At 45.5% G+C, this 27,818-nt stretch overlaps 1 protein-coding gene across 1 annotated transcript; it reads right to left on the reverse strand.

The window, feature by feature from the left end:
• Nucleotides 1–47: 47 nt before the first annotated feature.
• On the reverse strand, nucleotides 48–27,273 carry nptna (neuroplastin a). Its single transcript, XM_049030867.1, has 8 exons — nucleotides 26,924–27,273; nucleotides 12,661–12,838; nucleotides 11,648–11,742; nucleotides 8,319–8,452; nucleotides 7,437–7,710; nucleotides 2,873–2,894; nucleotides 1,264–1,344; nucleotides 48–1,112 (listed from the first exon to the last, which is right to left on the reverse strand). Exons 1-7 carry the CDS (start codon nucleotides 26,994–26,996, stop codon nucleotides 1,284–1,286), a joined length of 837 nt encoding a protein of 278 aa, XP_048886824.1. The 5' UTR covers nucleotides 26,997–27,273; the 3' UTR covers nucleotides 48–1,112; nucleotides 1,264–1,283.
• Between the last annotated feature and the right edge of the window lie 545 nt (nucleotides 27,274–27,818).

Consider the following 27,818-nt stretch of genomic DNA (forward strand, 5'->3'; position numbering starts at 1 on the left):
CGCCTGCTAGACGTTTAACGAGCTCGTTCAGAAAGTACCAAACGTCATATGTTCAGAGGCTTTTATTTCTTAAAAATGTTCCGCTTCACATGTTTCATAAATGATAAGTTACCCGCCCCCCTGTCTGTCTTCCTCCGTCCCAAAGGCCTGGCAGCACTGCAACAAACATGGGTACTGTACTTCAAAGGGATCATGCAGCTACAGCAGGGCAGTCTGTTACACCAGCTCAGTAAAAAGTTTATCCCACAACATTAAAGCTCCATCGTCATGAGAAAATCCTAACAACGCTCACCTCAAGGTTCTGTATCTCTATAGGAATAATATTGCATAGGATAGTAGCCATGCTGTACGGTAAATATTTCCATTAAATTAAATGAATGAAGTAAGGAATGTGCATTACAAAATGAAGTTTATACACGTTTGCTATAATCTGTAATTTTTAACACTCCATTGCAACATATACAGGACATCTAACTATAGAAAATAGTAAAACATAGAATTTTTTTCTTCTTAAGTTGGATAAATATTACAGTAATAAATATCTTCATTATTTTCTCTTGGTTAAATACTGGACATGGTGAGATCCTTATGTTGGAACTTAACCTTAAATTATCTTTTATGATTTGACACCTCTATCGAATTTTATGCAGTGGAACAATATATATGTAGGTATATGTATTTTTTTTGCCGGTTTTCCTTCGAAAGTAAGTTTTAAAGAGTTTAAAAGATACAAACAATTCGGTTGGACGCAAAGCCATCCGAGGGAAAAAAAAAAGTTGTACAGTAAGGTGAGGCTTTTGCATGCATTAGACAGTTATGTAAAATGAAAAATACTCTCTGCCTGAGGGGAAAGGAGAATAAATTAAAAAAAGCAACACCAATCAACAGCACACAGCACAAAAGTGTACACCTTCATAAAGGACTCAGTCATCTCCATTCCCGCTGCCCCAGAAGACTGAGCAAGGCATGCCTATGACCCATTTTGTTGTCCTCTGTCAATGTCTTGATGCTATATAGTTGCCCTGGTAATGAGCCCGTATATGCTTTGCTAAGAACAACCTGCCGATGCTTCCTCAGTTACCTTCCTGTGGTCAGGAGATGCTTTTGGTCATCTGAAAGGGAAAAACAACAGAGAGCTCCAGTGCGACCTACGTCGGAAGTGACCTGCTGCGGCTGGTGTCAAACCCCCGCCCAGGGCAGGGCAGAATGAATGCGCATGCGTGCTCCAAGGTGCCTTTCCCCATGGGCCCCCGCAGTACTCACTCGGGGGGGCGCCAGTCTGCTCAGTTGGTGGTCCTCTGACGTAGGTTTTTGTCCTTATGGTTGTTTGTGGAGTTGGTTTTCCTGGTGGAAGGAGAGCATTGGCACAGTCACCTCAGGCCATTGGCTTCGAAGGACACAAGCGACGTCCCAGCCTCTGAAAGCTGCCCCATACGGAACAAAGGCCTGTTTGCATGCAAGGGCTGCCACAGCACAAGCCTAATAAATAAATGAACCACACAAGACACCCTGGCAGGCTCCAGTGGGAGGAAACAGAATAGGACCTCTATTCTGTGCTGATGGTGTTTCAAAACTACCAAAATATTACATTGATATAAGTACAAAATAACACGTAAATCTGCTGTTAATAGGCAGTGCCTGAGTTAGGAGCGTCCAACTTACACACAACTCGTACTTTTGAACAGACTGCCATAAAGTGTATTATATTAAAAATTCGGGTTAAGTACAACTCTGTGACACTCATGAAAACGTGTATCTTCAGCTGTTCATCAGCTCAGGGCACAGAACGGTACCACGTGTAGTTACTTTTATTATTACTATATCATTTTTATTGTTATGCACTGTGTTGTTATTTTTTCTGACAACTACAAATTAGTTAAAATTAGGGAATGGATTTTGTTCGTAACTTGGGCACTGCCTTGCATATACTTGATATAAAATTATACTTTTCACAGATTTAATATTTTTTCCCCAATATTAGTCCATCCATCCATCTTCTATACACACTCATCCAATGCAGTGTAGTGGGGAACTGGTCTCTATCGCAGAAGTTACAGGTGCAAGGCGGGGAATGAGCCAGGATGGGGCGCCAACCCATCGCAGCACACACTCATACATTCACACCTACGGAAAATTAAGCAACTCTAATTTACGACGATATAGGGAGATCATGCAAACTCCACAAAGACACAAACCCCAGTTCTAGGGGTGTGAAGCAACAATGCCAATCACTGTGCCACAATGCCACCATAGTCCATCGCTCTGAAAGCCTAATCTGATGGGGGTTTTTTTTCTGTGACTCCAGAAATATTGCTATTGTGCAGATGTGTGACTGTGTGAATGCAGAGATTCCAGCAGATAGCAAACATGTTCATGGCTCCATTGTAATGTAACAGTAAGCAGAGACATCTGGGGATATTTATAACATATTAGAATCAACAAAATTAAGACTTTCTTTGGTATAACAGAGAGGCACATCAGATTTCACAAAGACACTCTTGGACTTGGACATGAATGATGCTGTCATGTTTCAGGTGCAATGATGTGATGAATGAGTCTGGTAGCAGGGATTATCAAGCGCTGTCAATTACAGACATTCTATTTGCCATTGGGTCAGACTACCCACCCACCAAGGATTTCAGGGCCTAACTTCTTCTATTGCTTGTATATGGATGTTGGAAGCGTACAAGCTGAGAGTACTGAACATTTCATTGTGATGCTACCTAAAGCAAAAAACAAGGCTGAACTGTTTTCATGGAATCGCCGTTAGAGAGAAGGCTTGATACAGCTATCAAACAAGCTGTGAAGCAGACGCTCATTATGAATCTGACTACGAGCAATGAAAAGGATGTTCATTAAATGTGATTCTTACATTGGTCCGGCTGGCTCGTCATCTTCAGGAGGAAGGGCGGAGGAGGAGAAAGAAATACAAAGAAACCAAGTTAGACATCATCCGAATAACCAGTTAAAGCAACAACCTGCACACCCAGAAATTAAGCCAGTACTGGAATCTTTTATAATGTGTTAGTTTTGTTCTCTTAAATTAAGCTAATGCAATTTCATTAAAGAAAAGCGATGCGTGGCTGTTACATGACTGTACTGAACATTGAAAATGGGCAGCGCGTCATGCTGCGGTGGATGGGGATGCGCGGCATCTTCCCTTCCTTAGGATAATTCAGGATTACAATGATCCTGTTCATTTCCACCCCAAGTGTCTGCGATTCGGTCGCTGGAGAGTAAGTCGGCCGTGAATAAACACCTTGAGTGTGGAATCCTGCTGACTTCAGCCTCCTGGCCTCAGCAAGCACGTAACCTTTCAGGTGAAATGGTTATGCAGCTAATTGGCTCATGCTAATTGTCCATAAATGACTGAACTGAGCGTATTTAGCAGAGATGAGCTAATTTAGAGTTAATTTGCTTCCTGATATGCAGGATCCAGGTCTTTGTGGGGCTTCAAACGCCAAATGATTTAAAATAAACTTTACATAAATAAAGCATTAAGGTGACAGGTGACTGTATCTGCAGGTTACAGACTATGGCACCCATCTGCCATAAAGGTCAGGGTAGCGGGTTGTGGGTGCAGATCTGAAAACTAGGGCAGCCAGGTTTGCAGCAGCCTGAGGTCTGAGGATAGCGGGATTCCAGTGGTGTTCAAAAGGCATGGAGGGAACGGTGCAGAGCAGCAGAGGTCCGGGGGCAGAGATGGCCTAAGGCAGAGACCACGACCCCCCCTCCATGCCGCCATGCCAGAGAGGTCACAGCACCTGACAGGGCACACTGGCCAGGCAAATAAAAAAAAATAGGAAACAGCATGTCTGACAAGATCAAAATCAGAATCCAGAGCAAACACATATGCACGCATGACGGACCCAGGAAACAAAAAGAACACACCCACAAAATCTTGAAGATGAATAACTCAATATATATATATATATATATATATATATAAAAAACTGCATTGTAAAAGTAATTTAGTAGCGGCAAACGAGGCCTGTTAAACGAGTTTCTGTTGTGGGAACTGAAAACACAACACAGAGAAGCAGCTGTGGTGTAAAAAGCAACGATTCAGAGCGGATCCCTGACTGGCCACCATCCTTCTTGTGGTTCAAGAACCACATGAGAAAGAAAAGACCCGTAACTGTACATACATAAGAAATTAGAACAAGGATTAAAACAGTCTAGACACAGTCTTCAGATATGTGTTCATATCTCCAGCTCTGTTGACGAGACCCCACGGGACATAATTTCCTCTTGGTCCTAATCTACTCCTCTCCCCAAACACGTGCACCCCGTGTGAACCACAGTGCATCGCTGCAGGCAGGGCCAACTGAGCCCGAGGCTGTCTGTAGACACATGCAAAAAAGCCGAATGCAACAAAAACATCATCTGAGGACAGGGTACCTGACTATGGTCCTTGGGGGCCTGATTTCTGCAGCGTTTAGAGATGTTTCAGTTTACACCTGACTGACAACTAAACCACTAATCAAAAACTGAAATAAAGCAATTAAGCATGACTAAGCTGAACCTATGACTTTCAAGAGCACGGGTAGAAAACCCTTGTTTTCGATTTCATGGTAGAGAACCCCACCAACGATAGCTGATGTTGCCTAGTATGGTAGATAACGCTCCCTGTTACGGTAGAGGTTCCCTCCTATAATACATTCTGTTCCCTCCTATGATAGTTGACATATCCTGCCTTGATAGATGTTCCATCCTATAGTAGATGACAGTCCATGCTTTGGTAGACATTACCTGCTATAGTTAATGTCCACTCCTTGACTGTGCAGTGAATAGAGCATGCTTCAGGCTGCCCTAATTGCTCTCATACCTTATCCAGGTAGATTTGCCAATTACCATGACACCTTGTCATGGTCTGAAATTTGCCGTGGTCTAAAAATGTGCCCTCATATCAGACTGCCTTAGGTTTTTGGTCTTGTGTGATTTAACTGTGACCTGATTTCTAAGCAAGCAAAATAATAAAGCCTGTGTTAAACAGTACAATCATTTTCAATGTGCTCAACAACCAGCTTCCTGGTAAAAACTGAATTCTGACCTCCCAGAACCATCTCAGGGGAAAAAAAACACACATCACAAACAAATAAATAAATAAAATACTGTTATTTAAATGAAGCAAATGGGAGGGATATTCAGACTTTGAGATGGGAGGCTTATGTCCAGAACCAGCCATGAGTGCATGGAAAAGTATGAGGTTTAACACACAATCAACAGCATAAGAAACACAATTTTTCATTTGAATCGCCAAATAAACATCATGGTCTGGATGGACTATAGAGAAGAAGCAGCTGATTGGAAGACAAACTGCAGAGGCATGCACGGGATCTCGCACTTACCACCCATTTTAGGTTACGATGCAGATTGGAAAAGGTGGAGGGGGGGAAAGGAGAAATCATAGTAACCCATCATGTAAAAAAAAAACCAAAAAAACACCCACACTCCTCTTTCTGTTTGGTCATATTTCTTGTGACTGAACGAGAAACAACAGGCCTTCAGATCAGGGAGGGGGCATGTCCAGTAAAATCAGGTGCCTCGCGTGTGGGGTTGCCTGTTGACTACAGCCGCAGACGATGGCAGGGTGACAACGTACAGAACGGAAGAAGAGTGTGAAGCTGCAATGTGTTATTAGAACCTCACAGAGCTCCTTAAGGCATCATTCGAGCTCTGCGGCCTCTTCAACTCCATTTAGAACCTCCACAGCTACAGTGTTTTCGTAACAAGTTAAGGTAGAGCAGCATGAAAACACTAAGCAGCCTCCGAATGAACAAAGGGCATGGCGTGGCTTTTGCACGTTAGTGACGCTGAGGGATTACGAGTCATACATTACATGTATGTAAGTATGCATGTTTAACATTTATTCACTGGGCTCTTAGTAGATTAAAAACTCGGACATGTCATCAAGGGTTACGGTATAAACTTTTGATTCTGCACTATACATTTTCTACCCTAAATTCAGCTTAACTGCTTTGATAAAAATATGCAAGGTGTAAACTGTGAGCTGCCAAAGTCTCACTGCTCATAAGTGCCTGCTTATGAACTTAATGATACTACTTACTGTGATGTTACTTTAAAATAGGTCGTATCGCTGACGCGCACAGTAGGGACTGAAAACGGGGACCTGTGACTGCTTGCCACTTCACGCACAGTGCACTGATAACAGCTTTCCAAACATATGAACAGTAAGCAATTACAAGCTGTTTGTCTTCAGTGCTTCTTATGGATAAGTAATGTCTGGGCATTAATAATGCAGTTTAAGATGGCAATTTTAAAATGACACTTTTTAAAAATACTGCCCCGTCGAAGGTTCTTCTTATTTACTTACCTGAAGGATAGCAAAAAAAAAGTGGTAAATAAATCATGATTAGTTTTGCAGCATTATGACAATTAAAGGACAAACAGTGATTATTCATTTTTTTTTACCCATGCAGAGTCAACAAACACTGATGCTACAGAGAGATTAAATCAAAGACACAAAGATAAACGTTCCTTCTTTCTTTCTTTTTTTTTACCAAACTAAACCTCAAATAATACAACTAATCTTTGTTTTTTCCAATAGTCAGATCACCATCGTGAATTCATTCCACCTGTAACATTTAAGTAAAAATAGCACTATTTTCTCATTGCCACAAAGGAAGAGGCCTTTACACTGTCCGGCATGTCATTCTGTAGTTTGTTTAAAAAATGTCCTGGAAGCTGCTGCAGGCAGTTTAATTTAGTCATCAGATTCACACAAACGTCTCTAAAGTTCCCCCTGCATTGGTCAGTAGGTAAAGTATTGGAGCATTGAGTAATGTACTTTCAGTCCTTATTCAGTCAATGCTTAATCATCTTTCAATGTGATATCCCTGAAGTCTTTCCCAAAAGCTGAAAGGGTTCCCGACTATCCCTGCTTCCCTTCACAAAACACGTTTTGAAAAACAGTTGGTATTTAGCTAAACCCAGCCTTCTCCTCCGGGAATCAGGGAAGGCCTCTTTCGCATGTGACCGTGACGGGCAGATGGTACGCGTGCGTGGTGATCCTCAACACCAGAGACGTACAGAACTCCCCACAGGCCCAACGCTCTGCCTTTACACAGCAATGAATAATTCACAGCAGGCCACTCCTGCCGTCAGCAAGGAATCACATTGCTTATTAATATTAACAGGTGAGACGGAGACTGTGAGATTCTCCTCAGTAGGGTTAGGCTCCGTGACAACGCACCATCGAGGGATGGTGATCCTCAGAGAAACATCGTCCACGCTTACGGTTACCTTACAGAAAGCAAGCGATATATTTCAAAGCCAGGATTACATCTGAGGTTAAACGTCGAAAGCCACCTTGGTGATAACACCCACACTGCTGGGGCGTGACACGACCCTCGGGAAGAAACGCTCGATTCGAAACCTGGGGTGGGAAATCTGACGCTAACGAGACCGCTTACCGTCAGGCACCTCGTCCGGCCGCTTGCGCTTCTCGTAAATCACGATGATGATCACCAGGATAATGATCTCTGCCAGAACTCCCAGGAAGGGCCAAAGGGGTGCCAGGTGACTGCGCACCCGCAGGATACAGGTCATGGAAGCCGTGCCGATGATGTTCGTGGCGTTACACCGGTACTCGCCCGGGTCTGTGGCAATGTCTAGGTGCATGATCTGCAGCTCTGAATAGTTGTCCTTGTTGCTGATCAAAAAGCGACCACTGGAATTCTCAATATCCTGCAGGGAAAGGAGAAAGAAAAGTGTACAATGACTCAAAGGAAAACAAACTCCTTTAGAGGGACCATCATTCCACCTGCAACATCCTCGTGAAATACATAACTGCTGTTATACTCCTCATCTATTACAGTTATTTACAGAATTCCATGTGTATTCTCTATGTTACCATATCTATCCATTAAATTAAGATAAAGCACATTTTGTACTTGAAGATATACAGCATGGTCTTATTTATATGAAGTTTTATATACATACAGTACACTCTTTATTCTGTACTTAATCTATTATCTTATTGTTTGCGATTCTGCTATTGTAGTGTTCCATTCTGTTATTCTATTTTAAACTGGTTACACCAGTTCTAAGAATCACAAGACACTATAATCAGAGATGGAAAGTACAAATCCAGTTGTTTCAACCAACCAGTTTAGCATAAAGAGTCACAGTCACAGAGTAGCCAACTGGTTGGTTGAAACAAAACCTTGGTCTGGATTTGTACTTTTTGGACCTGAACTTTTCACCTGACTGTAGTGACAATAAGGTTAAACTGAAATGGCCTGAATAAAACCCAAAAGCTTCAAGCCTCACTGGGACCAGCAACGGTTACACACCATTAAGATTCCCCCCTCCAGCTTGCGCCAGGTCCACACAGGATGGGGGTAACCCACAGACTTGCAGTACAGCAGTGCATTCTGTCCCTCATTCTTATTGTCGCTCCTCTTGTGACCGGTTATGTCAGGAGCGGCTAGGAGGAAAAAACATGAGGCAGAGTCAGCAGGCAATGGCTCCAAGAGATGTGGCTCCACCTAGCGCATTTACCAGGCAGATTTGAAGTAGCGCACCAGATGACACATGAGAAGGAAATTTCACTTTTATATCCAGCTTTAATAATCATCATCATGGCTGAAACGGACACACGCACCAAAATGTATAGTTTCCACAACTGAAAGAAGACCACGGCATGGCATTACATGAAGGCCGTGTGCCACACCAGCATTGTAGAGATGGAAGCAGATACTAGCAGTGTGGACGTCAGAATTAAACATGTTTTCAGAAGGAGAACAGTCATAGAGTGAGTACTGCCTCATAGTTGCCATTTCCATCATCAGCTGACCTTGTGGGAAGAAGGAGAGCAAGTGTGTTGTAGTGCAAAGTCCTTGTCTAACTGCAGAGGACAAAACACGGAAAATACTTCTACACAAACACTACCGTGAGGCTGAAAAACAAGGAAAACAATGTGTTCTGGGACAAAAGCACGTCAGAAATGTGCTCAAATATCTTGTAAAGGAACCGCTTCCTTGTCAGTCTGTGGCTCCATTTTCACTATTTATGTACGACAAAATTCCTTTTCTATAAGCACAATCAAGCAGCTTCTCCAATCTTACCCACTCTTTGCACTGATAACTGGCACTAATAATTGCTTTTCTGCCCATTTGTCATTGATTATTCCCTGTGGATTCTTTTAAACGAATATAATTTTTTAATATTAATGGGAAATCAAACAAAGCAGCTGTTCAATGATTCAATGCCACATGTTGAGTGACTCCACTACCCAAGCATTTCCCATTTCTTCTGAAATGACTTACCCTTATTTGCTAAGCTCTCGTTACAGTGTTGAGTATGAGCATAAATAGGTAAGCTGTGCGTATCCTATTGCAAGACAGTGGCCTGTCGTTGAATAATAATAATAATAACAATAATAATAATAATAATAATATGTAAGATATCTACTCGAGCAACAAGGCGGCCTCGGTCAGGGATTCATTATGGAGCATAAATTCAGTTCACAGACAAAGTGGGTTATCTCATTAGGTGTCCTAGTTCTAATAAATGTGAAGCACACATGCTTTAATTTAGTCCCAACCAGTGAACTCAAAGACAGCCCACAGCAAGGCTGCCCCACTGAAGGCAGTGACTGCAGCCTACAGCTCCCTGCACCCTCTGCCCTGAATAACGTCAGCCGACACGTGACGGCCGAGCAGGGGGTACCGTTTAATCTCACTGTCCTCATAGATGCTTAGCGGAGAGTAGCCAGGTAGTGCACAAAGCGGGACAGAACTATCCATTCTTGCGTGCCTGGGCATCTTCCCTATGGAGCAAGGCAGGGTTGTCATGGTAAAGGACCAGACTGCGAAGCGACGACAGTCACTATATTCCATTGATCGTCCAGGTGAACCATACGAGATCACATTACATAATTGCCGTTATGCCATTTCTGCCCAGTCATTAATCATTAATTTAGGTTTTTTTCCTATTCATTAGTAATTCATTACAGTCTGAAAAATTTTAGAGGGACATTTCAGAGAATCCCCCTCCACCCTTCCCAGCTGTGTGATGATACTTTCCATCAACATGACATAATTTAGCATTGAATCACTCTTATCTCATCCTGGATGTTCACCGCGGGTTACCATTTATCCTTACCCGGATTTTGTCACTGTAATGTGATGTTACAGCACTTGAAATCTAGAGAGAAGACTTGAGAGGAAAAATACTGTATTTGAAAATGATTGGTTCATAATAGGTGAAGCAGTCCACCCAAAAAAATGCCAGGCCTAGCTGCAAAACATGCCCATTCACAACAGATTATCATCATATACAATAGAGCCTCGCTATTAGAAGAGACTGGGACCGGATCCAGAGGCTTAATCCCCAACCATCACACACAAGCCTCCATCTGTTGCCTCTGAGCCGTGTTCCTAGCCGATGGAAAAGTCAAGGGCACTGCAGACTGCAGCTAATGCTGTGCTACTACAGAAAACCTAGCTCCCTGTGCTATTACAGCTAACGTAGCTCCCTGTGCTACTGCAACTAACCCAGCTACCCTGTGCTATTACAGCTAACCCAGCTACCCTGTGCTATTACAGCTAACCCAGCTCCCAGTGCTATTGCAGCTAACCCAGCTACCCTGTGCTATTACAGCTAAAGTAGCTCCTTGTGCTCCTGCAGCTAATCCGTTTTAATTTAGTTACGGCAGCTTGCTAGGTTACCCTGTGCTGCAGCAGCATAACACGAACCCAGGGATCCTCTGGGACCCAGCCTGTCCTGTCACTGTGTGGTGAACTCAGGGAGGCAATACAGGCCACCCATTCATATTCAGCAGCGCAGGATACGGCAGTGTGCTGAGCGGCTCTGGCAGCACATGACGTCGATCAGACGTAACATTCCAACAGTCACTGAATCCCCGTGCCCTTCAGCTGACGCTGCTCTCACGCTCACCGGCGCCTACCCACGTCCCACATTTTCACATGCCAGCAGCTGTGGGATGCGACAGTCCGACTCGCGCCGATCTTGTCCCTGCTGACGGGGGTGTAGGATGCAGTCCTGCAGTGGGGAAGACCGCACTGTCCGTCCTGCCGCTTGGGAGCTCTGTCGTCATTCATTACGAGTCCCATCCAGCCCCAAATGCAGGAGAACAGACTCCACCCAGCTGCAGTGACCCACATAATCAGGCTACTAAATACATTTTCAGGGCATCACCATTATAAATATATGGTTACTATGAACTATATTATGAACCATCCCTGCTGCAGCTATGACGTCGCTAAATGACCAGTGACCCGCATCTGTCCCCACTGCACTGCACTGCACACTGTTTTTAAAATTCCACTTCCACATTGTATCAGTACTGCACTACCTCTGTGGCTATTTGAACATCCTTCCCCGATGCACCACCTATTTATTGCATATTTATTGTTCTACTTGTCAGTATATATATAGAGGCGCAGAACACAGTTTCTACCAATGATTCCTGGATTTCGTATCTTGACTGACAACTGTTGCCTTGGTAGTGGATCCACACCACGTCTTAATCCCTGGACTTTAAACCAATCAAACAAGTGAATGAGGAAAAGACCCGCCTTATATATTCAAATGAATGCTATTGGTAGGCCAATCGCTGGGTTTGAAGCAGCCGCTGCCAGCAGGATAACACTCCTACCTTTCACCTCGATCGTGGCGTTGGCGTCAGGTGCCATTTCGAAGGTGTAGACGCACATGTACTCCCCAGCATCCTCTGTTCTTGGTCTGTTCAGCCTGTGGAAAGACAAGCCGGGTAGAATGTAGTCACTCTCAGCTCAGGGCGCCACCATGACTCAACATGCATCCTCCACACAAACGGAACCTTCAAGGTCGGGGCCTGAGATACAGACTGCCGATCAGGGTGCCGCGTCCCGGGCTCACGCTGCACTGGAGCGCCAGCCCATGCATAACGGACTGGAACAATGTGACTATGACAGCGCTGCGGATGGGGTTCACTGGAGACCAAGGGGGCCGCAGCTAAAATCTCCCAGAGCTAGCATAGCAGTAAGCACGTTCAAGTGTAGAAAATGGACACAGGCGCGCACACACACACACACACACAGACTTATACATATGTCATTGTGGGGACCGTCCATTAATTTCTATGGGTAAAACCCTAATCCCAACAATGATAACCTTAACTCTGACCCAGCTCCAACCTTAACCACAAGTAACCGAACAAAATACGAGACATTTTTGGCATTTTCAGTTTTTTCTTGATTGCATTTACAGACATTTATAAAAATGTATTTCCCCTTGTGGGGATGAAAGAAAGGGGTCCCCGCAAATTACAAAGTGACAGATTTTTATCACATTGCAGGGGACCACAAACACATCTGCGCCACACAGATTAGTGTTACTTGACCAACACTGAAGGCATTCTGACACCAAAGGACAGATCTAAAGGTCACTGAATCTCCGTTGGATGTTTATAGAGCAGCAGTCTCCAAACTATTTTACAGTGATGGCAACTTTTGCAAAGATAATATGCTCTTGGTATGTTTTGCCAATCGGGGACTAGACCTAGGGGTAGGGCGGGTGGGGGACTTTAATATGTTATGCTGAGATCAACTAGAAATGTCTTGGCAATTGACCTTTCGATCACTGTTCTAGAATATGTGGCGGCAGAGGGGAGCAGGTCACATGCCCTACTTGTATTCAGTCAGCTTCAGCTTGAAGCGGGTGCCTGCAATCTCCTCGCCGTTCTTCATCCAGTAGCTCTCCTTGTGGTTGCTGGAGGCGCTGGTCAGGTTGCACTGCAGCGTGATGGGAGGAGTGCCGTGGGGGTCCACGGAGAGCACCATGTGATCCGAGGCGTTGATCCGGGGCTCTGAAACACACGCATGGTGAACGGCTGACAAATAAAGGCGCTGGAGGTGGGCAGGGACATGGGCCCCGGATACGTAGGAGAAACACAGTTCCTCCAAAGCATGTGGGATGCTGGGAACAGGGTGCTCCAGCCTCATAGGAAAGGCATGTATGGATGCCTATAACAGACAAACTGTGCGAAACATAAACATCTACTACATTCAACAGTTTGAACACAATAGACTGGATGGCTTGAGATTTGGTTTGCAATAAAACCTTAGAAAAGCAGAAAATTGCATATACAGTACTGTGATCTTTATATTGGTGTAAATCTATATCTGTAAATCTAATATAATTTCTGCCGAAATGTTAGCTTGACCATTTCAAAATCTCACCTACAGTCACCACAGAATTTGCAACAACCGTGCAATGCACCATGGTTTTGACTTAACCAGTAGCACACGTCATATATCTAATAAACTAATTTAATTAATTAAGTGAGCTGCCAGTGAAATTTAATAAATATATGGAATGGCTGAGGTGCCCCTAAGGAGAGGTTTGGGATCTGAGTCGATGTTCATCTAACCATCCAACTAGATATCAGTAACTTTTTGGAGAGCAGAAGAAAATTTTACTAGTGTTTATCGTGTTACTCATAATTTGCACATGGTCTCATATTAAGTTCTGAGCAAATATACACCTACTACCCTTTGACTGCTTAACTGTGTACTGTCAAAAAGCTCATGGATGGTATAATACTACATGATGCACTTTCCTGTACGTTACATCCATACATTACAACTTCTGAGTTACTGCTCATTGCTATGTTTATGAACTTTGCAAACACCAAGACACCCAAAAACACTTACAGGAGCCGGGTCTCTGCGTGCTGCTTATACAGATCATTAATCCAGTACAATGGTTTCTTGAAAGGCTGGGTTTGTGGAAGGAGTTCAAATTATTAAGCCAGAAAGAACGATGCATTATGACATCCTCCATAACCGAAGGTCCCCAGGATGCCAGACCATTGCAAGGCACATACAAACACTTACGTTATTGGCAATTTAGAGACACCAATTAACCTAAATTAAACCTGTTTTTGGACTGCTGGAGGAGAACGGCAAAAACAGAGAGAGAACATGCAGGCTTCACACAGGGAGAGCCAGGAGCTGGACTCAAAATGCCAGCCCAGGAGGTCCACAGCAGCGGTGATTCTGAATCACTGAGCTACCATGCTGCCCGTAGTATGACATCAGCAAAAATATTCAGAATTATCAAGGCCATCATCTGATATAAACTGCTATGGATGCCACCTCTCAGGAAGGTCACCGAACCCAAAACCCAGAACAACCGAGTGAACCCGAGTGAACCGAAAGACATTTTTTATCATGACCTACATACAACTCTGCTGTTTCAGATTTCACAGAACAAGCTGACGATTTTCATACCTCTCGAGTTCTCTCATCCTTTGAATTTTAAACAGACTCTTTCTACACTGAAATCACACACTCGGTCATCATATGCTCATATACACCTACCCAGGAGGCACTCGATGAAAGAACGAAACTGTTAAACAAAAAAATGAAAAATAACGTTACGTAAAACCAGGGAAAGAAAAAATTCATTAGTCATAAAGAAGATGTGCTCACTCATGTAACTTAAAACTATGGAAAGATAATTAGTGCAGTGAAGCTAAAGAAAGATTAAGACGGGGGTCAGTACTCGTGCTCAGGTCTGTGTCGGCCTTCAGCGCCCTCGGAGCCCCGGTTCACTGTGAATGTGCACTAATCGCCTCACTCCCTGAACAGGCACTCTGCTGCTGCTCGTTTCCAGGCCCACCACCTCCGGCTCCATCTGTCCGGGGGCGTGCCGTGTGGCGAGGGTTTCCTGTGAAACCCGCATCCCCGGCAAGCTGGTTAACGCGGCCCCGGCCCGCTCCACCACCCTCGGCCACATGTTGCCACTGGGATTACATGGGAAACTGGCTTCTGTGGGTTATTTGGGGACGCCGTGGGCAGGGGGTGGTGAACCTGTAGGATGATCCCCCCACATGACAGCTGTGAAAATGAGAGACAGTGGGCAGTAGCTGCTGCCGGTACACGTATAGATCCCTCACCTTATGGAGGAAAGCTCACACACCTAACATCCACCTCGACTATGATTTTATGCGTTCCTACTTTCTTGTAAATGAAACTGTTCTACACAAGACGGTACCATCAGAACAGGACGTTTATTTCAAATACATGTGCTCCTTAGCGCACAACGCGGTTAGGTTTCTGATGAACCCATCGTAAGCGGAAAATATCGTAAGCTAAAATGCATGACAGATAAATAAACAAGTAGCTACTGCAACTGAATAAGTAAATAAATAATTACTGTAATAATACCAGTATTTGAAAAGTAAATAAATAAATACAACTTTATTTGGCCAAACACAGAAAACAACCCTGTACGATATAAACACTTTATGAAATGTTCACGCTCATGATCGCTACAGAGACTTAAAGCACAAATGCTGCCATTGCAGTTACTATTGCACCATCATGAAGTCAATATATCATAAGCTAAACCACCATAAAATGAGTAGCGTCTGCATTATATAATCTAGAACAATCTAGCAGCATCTCTTATTTCTGTCACATTTGTTACCTGTCACGTTCTCCCGTTTAAAGGGGCAAATCTGATTTTGTTACCTTTCCATGAGCGTGACCTGTTGTTTAAAACAACTTGCGGCACCCAATCAATTGACAGCCGTGCTTCCCTTTGTTTCTAATAATAGCACATTTTTATTTTTATTGTCATCATTACCAACAAAAAAATTACAATGTTGCCTTAAAGAAAAACAACCCAGGTGGCAACAAGGACGAACAGAGAAGTGAGGCAAAGAGAGACAAGGTCGGCAGAGAGTGCGGCAGGCAGCTCCGGGCTGGGAGCTATGTGTGACGAGGGAGGGGGGCTCCTCCTTTAACACAGGGCGGGTCTGTCAGGGGACAGAATCCCAGCCTGGTTCGGGGGGCGGGTGGGAAGCACAGTCCTCCAATCTCAGCCCTGGCTCCGATATTAAAGCCCCACGCTGGTGCCGTTCTTGATAGCAGGCCTGCTGGCCCGTGACTACTATTAGAATTCACGGCACCTTCTCCTGCAGTGCCTTGCGGCCAATAGCCTGAGAGGGCCCCCATGGACAATCGCTGGTTCTGATTGGCTGCCACCAAAAGCGTGCCGCCCGTCTACAGTGCCGTCTGTCTCACTACGTTCGCCCATCATGAACCCTCCCCCCCCCAATATGCTTACATACATGCACACAGGCTTCGCACTGTTGATTTTTTATAAAAAAAGGCACAATGGTAAGGAGGTAAAGGGATCTCTGTAACACACCTGTTTAGAAGAGGAATGTAAAAATCAGTAAAGCAAGAAAATTCTTCTTTGAGGGCCTCATTATGTAAACGCCACCTGCCAAATGTTCTCCCTAGCTTAGCGCTAGCTAGGTGCTAATGCTCCTCTTATTCGTGTGGGTACTTGGCATTAGCCCAGTTAGCCACAAAGCTGTCAGTGAAATACCTGCCACTGCCCATATGTCTGACTTCCTGTTTCCTCCTGACACAGTGTTGACTGACGGGTGTGACATGCTGTGCAGACACACGAGGAAATGTTGTCACAGACTTGTTAATACCTTTAAGCTCACTGCTGTCAATGCAGCCCTATGGACGCATCCACTGATTCACAGTGGAAGCATCACCGTGACGACTGGGGGGGGGGGGGGGGGGTTGGGAACTGCATGCAGGCATCTGTTTCTCATTTTCCTGCAGTAATGTCAACGCATGCCAGAAGAACAAATTAATTATACATAAAAAGGACATTTTAAAAGCTTGTTGAGTCCTGTTGCATAAGCCGCTAATTGCATTATGAATCTTGATGCAACGCAGAGACCTACACAGCCAGCTGCAAAGTGAACACCACACAGCCAGCAGGAGACTTTATGGTCTCTAAACAGCAAAATATAATTATTATTATTACCCACAAGCACAGTGTGTATAGCCTGTCATGTACACAAGTCATCAGAATTTACATCTATATAATCTGAGAACCACAACTTTCAGTAATGACAAAATGTGATGTAGACATATTAAAAGTTTCTATATAAGAACCTTCACTTATGCTGTTGTTTATTTATGCACTTTCTGAACCGCAGCTGGGAGATGCGATGTTCAGCCTGTGCCTGCCTGACACCACGATACGGCAGCCCACTGAAGAATACCTAAAACGGACAGTTTACATAATCCTGATCCATTCCCGTCTTCTTCTCACATACATTCCAGCCCCTTCCAGGCACACAAAGGCACGGCGGAGCAGCGGAGATCGTCAAAGTGCTGCGGCAGTCAGCGCGATGCCAAGAAGCGAAGGGATGTCAGCCTTTGAAGTTAATAAGCCACGTGACACAAAAGCCGCGCAACAAAAACAATACCTCTGAAAGATACGGCCTTGGGCGGCTTATGCAGATGTGGCCTTGGGAGGCTTATGGATGGAAGGAAGAAAACCAGGTTAGAAACAGAACATAAATCGGAGCCCTGGCGAGGATGGGATAGGTAGGCAGGTATGGAGGAAGGTAGAGACTGGGGCAGCATTTGGGACTGGGGTCATCTTCAGCAAGACCCCCATGGGAAAGGCAAGAATAGTAGTTCTATACCATCAAAAAAGTGGGTTTTTAACGGTCTCAAAAAATAAAGGTTTCTTGTTTTGTCTTCTATAATCTTCCTGGGAGGCTGGTCACAGGGGTGGTAGAGCACTGGGAGCACTGGGACAGGGGTGGGAGTCGGATGGGGGGAGCTTCTAGCTGGTCACTATCTACAGTCACTCACTCTGCAGCACGGTGACGGTGGCCTGTGCCCGGATCCAGGTGAGGGCGGGGTTCTGCCTCAGGTCGTTACGCCGCGGGTCGTTGCTGGCCCGGCACTCGTAGGTCCCCGAGTCCTCCAGCGTGAGACGCGTGACGCCCAGCACACTCACGCCGTTGGTGCCGTACGCCGCGCCGATGGAGACGCGCCGCCGGCGAGCGCCGTCCCACAACTGCTTGAAGGCATCGGCGCGGTTGGTCTCGGCGTACCACCACTGAATCTCCGGGGTGGGGCTGCCGACCACGTCGCAGTACAGCTCGAAGGTGTCCCCCGTGAGCTTGGTCTCGGACAGGGGCGACTTCACGAACCCGGCTGGAGGTGAGGAGCGTGTTGGGGCAACCGGGGAGGAGGGGTGAGGACCACGGGCCGAGGAGGAGGTACAGGGCCGAAATCAGAGAGCAGGTTTAGAGGGAACAGGAGGAAAGACCCCAACAACATGGGGAGTGATCATGGAAGAGTTAGTGTGGAGTGGAAGATGGGAATGAAACGGGGAGAGAGTAAATAAAGGAATAGGGAGGAGGAACCAGCAAAGAGGAACAGAGTGGCGAGGGACAGGAAGTTGAGGTCAGAGGGCAGTTGGGGAAAAAGGGACGAGGAGGCAGAGAAGGTATAGGGAATGTAAAGATGAAGGTAAAGAAGGAGATGGGGTCAGGATGGAGAAGTATGGGTGACAAAAGGGGTCAATCAAAGAACAAAATAGCCAGTGATTAAAAGCAAATAAAGAAGAGGCAAGTGTTAAATCAACCAGAAACACATGAGAGACTGAGCGATAGAAGCCTATGCATGAATGAATAACAGGTCAATGGCTCCCGGTGACACTGAAGCTCCTTCCTGACAGGGCCTGGTCTGGGCCGCCTGCCAAACGCAAACCTGAGCGAGCCTTGCTCTTGGCGTTCATCAGAAGAGACAGAAAAAACAACAACAAACTACAAGGGACTGCCCCCCCCCCCCCCCCCAAACTGTAAGCCTCCCAAACCCCCAGCTTGAATTCATTACCATACTGCGTCAAAGGTGTATTTCAAAGACCACCTTCGTGCATTAAGCAGTGCTTCTCGATCCTTTGCCTAATTCATGAGTATATTCTTCCCACTGCCAGGTACTGTGATCTAAACAAAAGTGGAAAAAAACCTCATTATTAACTCCCTTTGCAAAGCCCATTATGTGTTGGAAATGTTTTTTCCTAAACCCCTAACAAGCTCATTTCCAAAGACTAATTGCACCCTATGCTGCTGTGTTACACGATACACTATGATCACATAAGACAAACACTGACCGATAAATCGAGAGTAGGCCGGTTACTATGAAGTAACCACGGCAGTAAAGGCTCTTTGTGGTGTGACACCTCTAACCAGCAGGACGGCCAAAGAACACAAAGACCTGATGAAAACCCCCCCCTGCTGCTAGGCTCCGCGGGACGGGTATAAATATCCAGGTGCATAAATTTGTAATGATGAAAGTCCGTTTTGATTAAAGCCTTTCCCAAGCTAACAGGCTGGGTTTTGACCCATTTCAGGGCGAACTTACAACATGATTAACAGAAACTTAAAGCACAATCGGCATTCAAGTGACTGTTTAGCTCTCGCTTAGTCTTCTGGGTAGGTGCTCGACTAAGAGCAACACAAACAGCCCCATTCCCTGCACAGGTAGATTACAGTCTCTTAGGATCCCTGACTATGACTCACTGACAACAACTCAGCAGTTCAGATACATACCGGAGAACACTAACAGCATCGTGAATATTTAATGCCATCTTTGAGTTTCACCCGTGCACCAGTATTCCTGAATACTCATGTCAGGGCCACTCCCTCTCTGCCTCTGCATGAAAACGGCATGTGACGCTTCCCTTCTGGGCCCATAAGGCATCTGCCAACTGCTTCACAAAGTGTGCATTTGACAGTGAATATGAGGCAGAACCAAATCTCAAGGCGCCAGAGAAGGAAAATGAAAAAAAAAAAACTCACACCCACCAGGCATCAAACTACGGACGGAGAGAGGACGAGCTGCGGACACAGTCTGAACTCAGCCCTGTCCGTGGTCCGCAGAGACAGGGTACAGCGCGGCCTGCTGGACCACCGCCAGAGATTGTGCAAGAGATGGTTTCCTGGCAACATACCAGCAGCTGTGAGAGACCCGTTGCTAGGGGCCAATAATAGAACTTGTGCATTAAGAACTTGTTAAATCAGCCAAGTGCCTGACAGACAAATTAAAGGCAGTCATTTTGCACCTTCAGATTAATTCTTTGACAAATAAACAAGTGAGTAAATTAATTAATAAATATGGCTGTTCTTTTCGGGGGTGGCATGGTGGTGCAGTGGTTAGCGCTGTTGCCTCCCACCTGTGGGACCCTGGTTCGAGTCTCCGCCTGGGTTACATATGCGTGGAGTTTGCATGTTCTCCCCATGTCGTCGTGGGGTTTTCTCCGGGTACTCCGGTTTCCCCCCACAGTCCAAAAACATGCTGAGGCTAATTGGAGTTGCTAAATTGCCCGTAGGTGTGCATGTGTGAGTGAATGGTGTGTGAGTGTGCCCTGCGATGGGCTGGCCCCCCATCCTGGGTTGCTCCCTGCTTCATGCCCATTGCTTCCGGGATAGGCCCCGGACCCCATGCGACCCAGTAGAATAAGCAGTTTGGAAGATGGATGGGCTGTTCTTTTCTTTTCGCAAAAGTGAATTTTACACCATGCAGGCCACACTTTTATGTCATGTGCATAGCAAGAGCCCAAGTAAATGAGATTACGGTCATACTCCCCGAGTCAAACAGATTATCTCCACGTTACAGCGTGGGCTGGATCAGAGGACAGGAATACAGGGCTTATGATGAGATCTGAGTCCTGGGAGAACGCTGCAAGGCTCCTGGGCTGAAGGAGACCCTCGGCCACTTTTCAGGATGAATCGAGAGTAACATCTTGAACGGGAACAGCAGAGCCGATCCAGTATAACGGGTCTCGACCGCGGCCCTGCCATGAGATGAGTAAACTAGGCTAGAACATTACCGCCGCTTTGCGGGGCCTGTTACTGTTTCAGCTGCCACACAGCCCTCCTCACAGCCCCCCACCCCCGTGGGAGCTGTCCCATGCATACTGAACAGCCTCGAAGCAGAAGGGATGCCGCTGACAGGCAGCATGGCGCCAGTCAGCCATTTTAAAGGACGAGACCCACCGACCTCCAGGAGGCGCACTCTGTCTCCCGTCACACTCCCGCCATTGCTGCCGGCTGCCGCCAGACTGGGCCGTAACGTTACGCTGTCTGTAGTGATTAGACTGCATTTCAAAAAATATAGAAAAATCTCTTAATAAATGCGCTTAGAAATTGAATCAATGACCCAGGAAACCACTCAATTAACAGGCTTTTGCCAGGGGAAATTAATTAAAATACTCTCCGATTATCTTATTTATAGACTTACTTCACAGCCACCACCAAGATTAAAAAAAAATAATAAAAACATCCAGTAGTAACTGGTTTTGAAATGGGAAGCATCTCGCCTGCCTTCAGAGAGGTTGTTGCCACCACAAGATGTTCCATCTCCTGAGGCTGTGAGCGTCATACTTCCCGGCAGCCTGGGGAACTGCCTCTTAGCTACCCCCCCCAATGGTACGAACATAACCAAAACACAGCGCGGTCTCTCTGTAAGGTCCACGTGCAGAAACGCTCCCCAGCTGTCCACTCCAACACAATGGAATCATGAACAAGTACAGTTCCGTGGGCACCAGGCGCTCGGAAAACATCATGGCAGGAAGTTTGCTACGGATCCGCCGGCATCCATAATGGACTTATTCCACTGCCCCGTAATGGAATCTCATTGCAGCCCCCGGCCGTCACGGCATGACAATAAAGGTCGTTACAGGAATCACCCATTTAATTACGTCCGCCCCGTGCGTAGCTTCAATGTTGTTGAAATCAACATCCAGGGCACCTGAGGAAGCCTATCGCAACCAAACCTGCGGGGAGCGTACCGAGGCATTTCAGGATGCTGCAGCATCCGCCCGCCAGGCCCGGGGGAGCCAAGGCCTTATTCCATGAGATGTGGACCGTGGCAACCCCAGTCCCACATACAGTGTGTTAATCACTCCTCCTCTTTCCAGGAAAGCCACCTAGCACCTGCCTGCTGTGCCCCGAACCTCTCTGACCTGGCCTTTTCACCACAAAGCCTTGGCAGGCGGCCTCTTACAGGGACAGAAATCCTATCACAGGCCAGACTGGGAATCTGAAAACGTCCCGATTTTCCTAATGGGTGTGCGTCTTTCACAGCCTAAGAATGCATCCAATTGTCTGTGTCCAGACATCTGATTTTGTTATAAATATAGTGATGTGATTTTGTTGTCATAAATGTATGAAACAAGAAAGGTTCATAAGTTCATAAGTTCGAGTCTTCAAGCGGTTTAAGCGGCAAGGATGAAAATGATTATGATTGTCTCAAAGAATGTATGCAGCGCTCGTGCAAGAGCAGCGGAAGCACACTTTAAACTGATTTTAAGACATACAAGAATCTATAAAAGGAATAATAATTATAATCACAAAGCTCGCCAAGTCTTTTTTTCCTATGACAGCAAAAATATTTTTCGCAAAACTTTAATCCCCGCACTGTAATGTCTGTACAGAATTGAAAGTAAGAAAAAGCCTTATTTTAATATAGCTGACTAGCGATGTAAGAATTTTATGTGCATAATATGTTGGTATTAATATTCCACATCGGCAAGTTGTATAATATACTGCAGCCATTTTTCAAATTCAGTACAAAATATCCTGCCTCACGCTGTGATGCCATTTCATGCTGGTACCAGTTTTTACACCAGTGGAAAACCAACACTTTGAAGTACCAAAGGTACGGTACCTGGTGCAGTGGGAAAACGCCCTTACACAAACAAATGGAAAACTTGTGATAATTTTTGTTCATTTAAATGAGACTTTTCAAGCAATGGCAGATTATAACTTTACAGAGGCCTTTGTAACTTGGACAATGGAGCATTACATGGCTCTGAGAGTCCGAGTCAACTATGACCTCAGGTCATTCAACGATCAGAGGCCAGAGATCCTGCGATCACGCCTCTGACAAAAGCTGACAATCCTCTGCCCTCGGCCCCCATCCGAAAGCTCCCAGAACCTCCCAGAAAATCCCGGTCATGCTGCTTCAGAACAATTGTTTTTTTTGAGCCAAAAGAGAGGAATCTGTTGACTGTGTGACTTTTTAACAGAGGTTAAAATGTAATTTACGCTGGAGAGGGATGCAGTCCAAAAGCCCTGCTCCTTCTTGATGAGCAAAGTCCCATCTCTTCCTGGACACACCGGACGCGAGTGGACAGGCGCGCACGCCTCCTCTGCCCACCCGCAAAGAACTCCACAGAACAGTGATTCTAGTACCCCCATACAGGAAAAGGACGGAACAGGCCCTAGTCCCTCGACTGCATCTCAGCTCTAAATATAGAACCGGCCAACAGAATGAGAAAGTGCATCGCAGAAGATGCGTGTTGCATAGACTGGATGCTGCCCATTTCTACAAGCACAGACAAAACGGGAGGGAGGGGGCTGGGGTTGATGCTATCCCAAACCCAATACGATCTCTGCATCCTTATATAAAGCAAAGATATATGCAGCCACCGCCCTGTAGGAAATGCCTGTAAAGCAATTGGACCCCAGACAAGAGAAATGCCAAAGAAGAGGCATGCATCGTGAGACAACCTTTAATTCCAGAGGTCATTCAAATAATGCGCCGCACAAGAAATCAATTAAGACAAATGACCCCTCCCCCCTCCATCCAATTCACATCTTCAGCACTCAGAGCTGCAGCCCAGACACTGCATCCAGGCACAGGTAAGGGCTGGTGCACAGTCCTGGAACTCAAGAATAGTGGCGAGGATACCGTACATAGTAGGTATTAGCTTGCATGCCAAGAAGGCTTTAATTGGACGGTATGGTTGAAGCAAAACTACACTTCCTGTTTTCGCACTGTCAAAATAACACAGAAGTAACCACACAAAGTTTTTATTTTTAAATTCTGAATTGCACTGCACCAAAGAACGCCTTTTAAATGTCAAAAGACATCTTATTCAGTATATTGTTGAGTCTTAGAACCTGGCCCCTACTCTGATTAAGTGTAAAAACAGGGCATGCACTAGGCTAGAACACATAGCAGCAATAATGCACCAAGTGGAATGAAGAGAATAACATTAAATAAGTGTTAGACGGCACCATGCAATGTAATGTGTGGTGTTAAATTTTCAAAAGAGGAAACAAACACCACATGTTATAAATAATGAGATATGTAACATCAATTCATGCTATCGCACAAAGTAATTACAGACTGCAGATTTCAATTGGAAATCGTGGCTCTCCTGGGCTTCTCTGTGGTCACGTTATTGTCACAATTTGGGGCACGACTCTTCAGTGCCGTGGACCGTAATGTATTTCCATACAACGGGATATTGATTACCGGGCAGGGGTCCAAAGCTTGATACCACATTTCAAAAGTGCATTATTCCTTCCTTAGGGTCGCTAATGACTTAACCATGTAATTTGGAATGGAAAAGAAATAATTAAAGGATTTCGTTAAGCTCACTACAATACTGCATATCTACAGGCTTTGGAAAGCAGCGCTCAGATTCCACTACCAGGTAAAAAGGTAGAACAAAGATCAGATCAAAATTTATTCAAGTAACAGAGAAAGGAACCCCCACCCAAAAGAAATACAGAACCTAGAGTTAGGAACTTGTGTGTTACTACAAAACTGCCTTACAATTAACCAACCAATCTATAATGTACCATGGTTAACATTTTTTAATGAAACACGGGATTGGAGGAAGAATGAAATAGATTTGGTGGTATAACAAGCTTAACCCCCCCAAACCTTCCTCCAATCCGGCTTGTTTTTTTCTTCCTGTAATATAATAATAAAGTCTCTGAGCAAAGCCCTCCAAATTCCTCTCCACGTCACCGAGCCGCTTGTGAAATTAGCAGCATAAGTCATGCAAGCATTCATGCTGGCAACAGGCAAACGGAACTCCACGGACCTGGCACCCAGCTCATTAAAATCACCACTTTCCTGTTTCTGGACTGTACTGAGGAAGCTGAAATCAGATTAAAATACACGTCCTCTCGCTGAACATCAAGGATGCACTTGGCAGCTGCGTGGAGCTGACAGAAACGCGGGCCTTGCTTTTTAATGCCTTTCATTAGATTTTCATTAATGTACGCTTAGTCATGCTTTTACCCTTGTTCAGAAATCAATGTAATATCCCACACAACCCCCCCACTACAATCTGGGTTGAAATGACAAGCTACCAGAGAATCATCTTACAGAACACCCCTCCACCCCCATATTTATCACATACATACATACAGACAGACAGACATACATACATACATACATACAGACAGACAGAGAGAGAGAGAGATGATATATGTATACTATCATGCCAGAGACTTTCCAAGTTTACTACTTCACCAAAGTCTTAAACAGCTGTAACTTAAATCATGGTGTTAACCATACCCTGTTACCCCTGTGCATTTTAGAACAAAGGCAATTAATAGATGCTTCATCCTCGTAAAATCCTTTTTAAAATAGCTTGTTTTCTTGTTTATTCCAACTCTCTTGCCACTGATAATGTCATAAATGTCCTAACGGTGTTCCCTCGGATACGTACTGACGGAGTGGATTTCTGTAACATATTTTCCGCAGTGCTATCTGTCTGTGTGACATTTCCACCATTTGCGTGCGGTTCCCTGCAGCGGAGCAGCTCTTCGCATGTACAGTATAGCGTGTGACTCCTGTAAGCGCGCCGGCGTGTCGCTGGGCCTACCGCAGCAGACTGTCCTTACTTTTAACACGCATCGAGCTTCTTTACTCCTAGACAGCGATCTACCCTTTTCTTGCTGAACGGCAGACTGAATGATGGTACTTGTACTGATGGTACCAGTTAGTAAGAACACACATAGTAACGGGATTTCAGTAGCGGTTCAGCACAGACTCCAGAATTACCGGGAGTAAACAGCCTTTGTCGGGGCTGCAGAAACTTATGGCGAATCCTTGTGCATTTACACGACCTTGTGAACGGCTGCACGCTAAACAGTACGTAAAAATGACCCTCGAGTTTATATTACAGCAGTCCAAATTATGCATTCATTATTCACCTTTGTATCACTTTCTTTCGATAACAAGAAGTCCATAAAACCTGCTCAAACTAACCATTTCTGAGCAGCTTAAAAAAATTCCCTTGCCAGAAAAGCCGAGACAGCAACCTCATCATTTCTGAACACAAGAAAATACCAACCGTACAAAACAATACATATAACATATTGGACAGTAATATTAAAAGCCATATAATAAACAGATGTTTGAAACTGTTTACCCAGATATAATTACTGAAATTATTATGCGTTATCATATGATGATTAATGTATTAGTTGCAATCAGCCACACAAGTTACACAATTCCCTGTGGAGGCCGCCTTCTGCAACGGTGTAACGTGGTCCTCTCCCGTGAACGATGGACAACCGGGCCACCAAATGCCCCGCATTCAGGGCGCCCTCGGGGTTCCGCTCGCCTGGCGGACGGCGAGTTTGACAGCCGGCAAACACACACACGCGCGCGCACACACACACACGCACACACACGCACGCGCGCGCGCGCGCTGTCCCCCAAAAGCGCACCTCGACCCGCAGCCTCGCGCGACACCCACGCAGCCGCATCACCGACAAGCTCCAAACTGCGGGCTAATGTTTCTCACAACTATGTATTTACGATTAAATATTAAAATAAAAACGCCAACGCGCAGCTAAAACCGAACACGGGCTAATTTATAACGAAACGGCGCCTGCGGCGTTCGCCAGCGAATAAGACATTAATAAGTTTACCTTTATCCCACAAACATTTATCATCGCTAGGCTTTTTTATTATTGTTGTTTTCTCTTCCCTTCCCCACGAACGAAAATGCATGTATTTCTGAGTGCAAAAAAAGAAAAAATAACGGTATCTATTGAAATAAAGGATAAAAAAGACACCCCACGTATGCAGCCGGTTAACATAATCCCAATTACACACCGAGCGACGGCATTTGCATTGCAGCCGTTTTCCCTGCCGTAACGGTGTTAATGAAACGTTTTATCCGTTCATCTTATAGAGCCGCAATCCATCATACGTCCCCCCTCGGATACGGTACTCCGGGCAGGATCGTCGATCCACCGAGCCCCAGGGTTCGACTGCGGTGCGGTGGAGAGTCTTACCGTTCTGCGCCCGGGCGGAATGCAGCACCGAGACGGTGGAGAAGACGACCAGAAGCATCACCGGACAGGGCATGGTTCCCAGGCTTCGGTCGGGAGATCAGGGGCCGGCGGGGATTCAGATGTATATAACGGGGCTGAGGAAGGGAAAGGAGAAGGAGGAGGAGCAGCGGAAGGGACACTGCAGCCTTCTGCCGCGCTCGAAGCGGGTCACCTAGTATCGCGTCGCTGAGCGGTGGGAGGAGAATGACGGCACCTGGGCATAGGCGGCGTTTCTGCGGCTCGGGCGTGTGCGGCGGGGGGCTGAGCGCCGGCGCAGCACTTAGGACTCAATTCCGTTGTAAAGGGAAAGACTAGCCGAGGCGTATCTGTCGCTGTACTGCGGAGGAGAGGACGCTCCGTGGATAGGGAGGCGACTCGCAGGGAATATGTGTCGTAGAGACGCCCGGCAGACTTGCGCCTTGGCTGGGTGGGCAGTGAGACGGGACACTTTGTGCGTTCAGTTGGGGAGGCTCCACTTCAGGGTCGGGTCACTTTCTACAGGACGTTACACTGTCATGTAAATGTCCCCTTTTTCATAACGCATCTCACACAGAAAACAAGTCAGGTTGCAGATCCGGTGTAACAGATTTTTTCTGTATTATTTTTATATATATATATACACGGGACGTGTTAATGCATGTCATTTTAATCACATGTGCACATTTATCGTCGTCTGCAAAACATTAAGAAATACATCCCTATAAGAAGGCGCACGCATGTAATCTTGTGAATAAAAATGAATGATGAATCCATTAGGAGTAAACCAAGAGTTGGCCGTCCTGGTTTACCAAGGAAATAGGACAGAAAAAGCAAGTCCTAATGATTCATGTGCTAAATGGGCTGTTAGGACCTGGGG

The sequence above is a fragment of the Brienomyrus brachyistius genome, chromosome 11 (assembly GCF_023856365.1).
Source record: "Brienomyrus brachyistius isolate T26 chromosome 11, BBRACH_0.4, whole genome shotgun sequence".
NCBI classification, from domain to species: Eukaryota; Metazoa; Chordata; class Actinopteri; order Osteoglossiformes; family Mormyridae; genus Brienomyrus; species Brienomyrus brachyistius.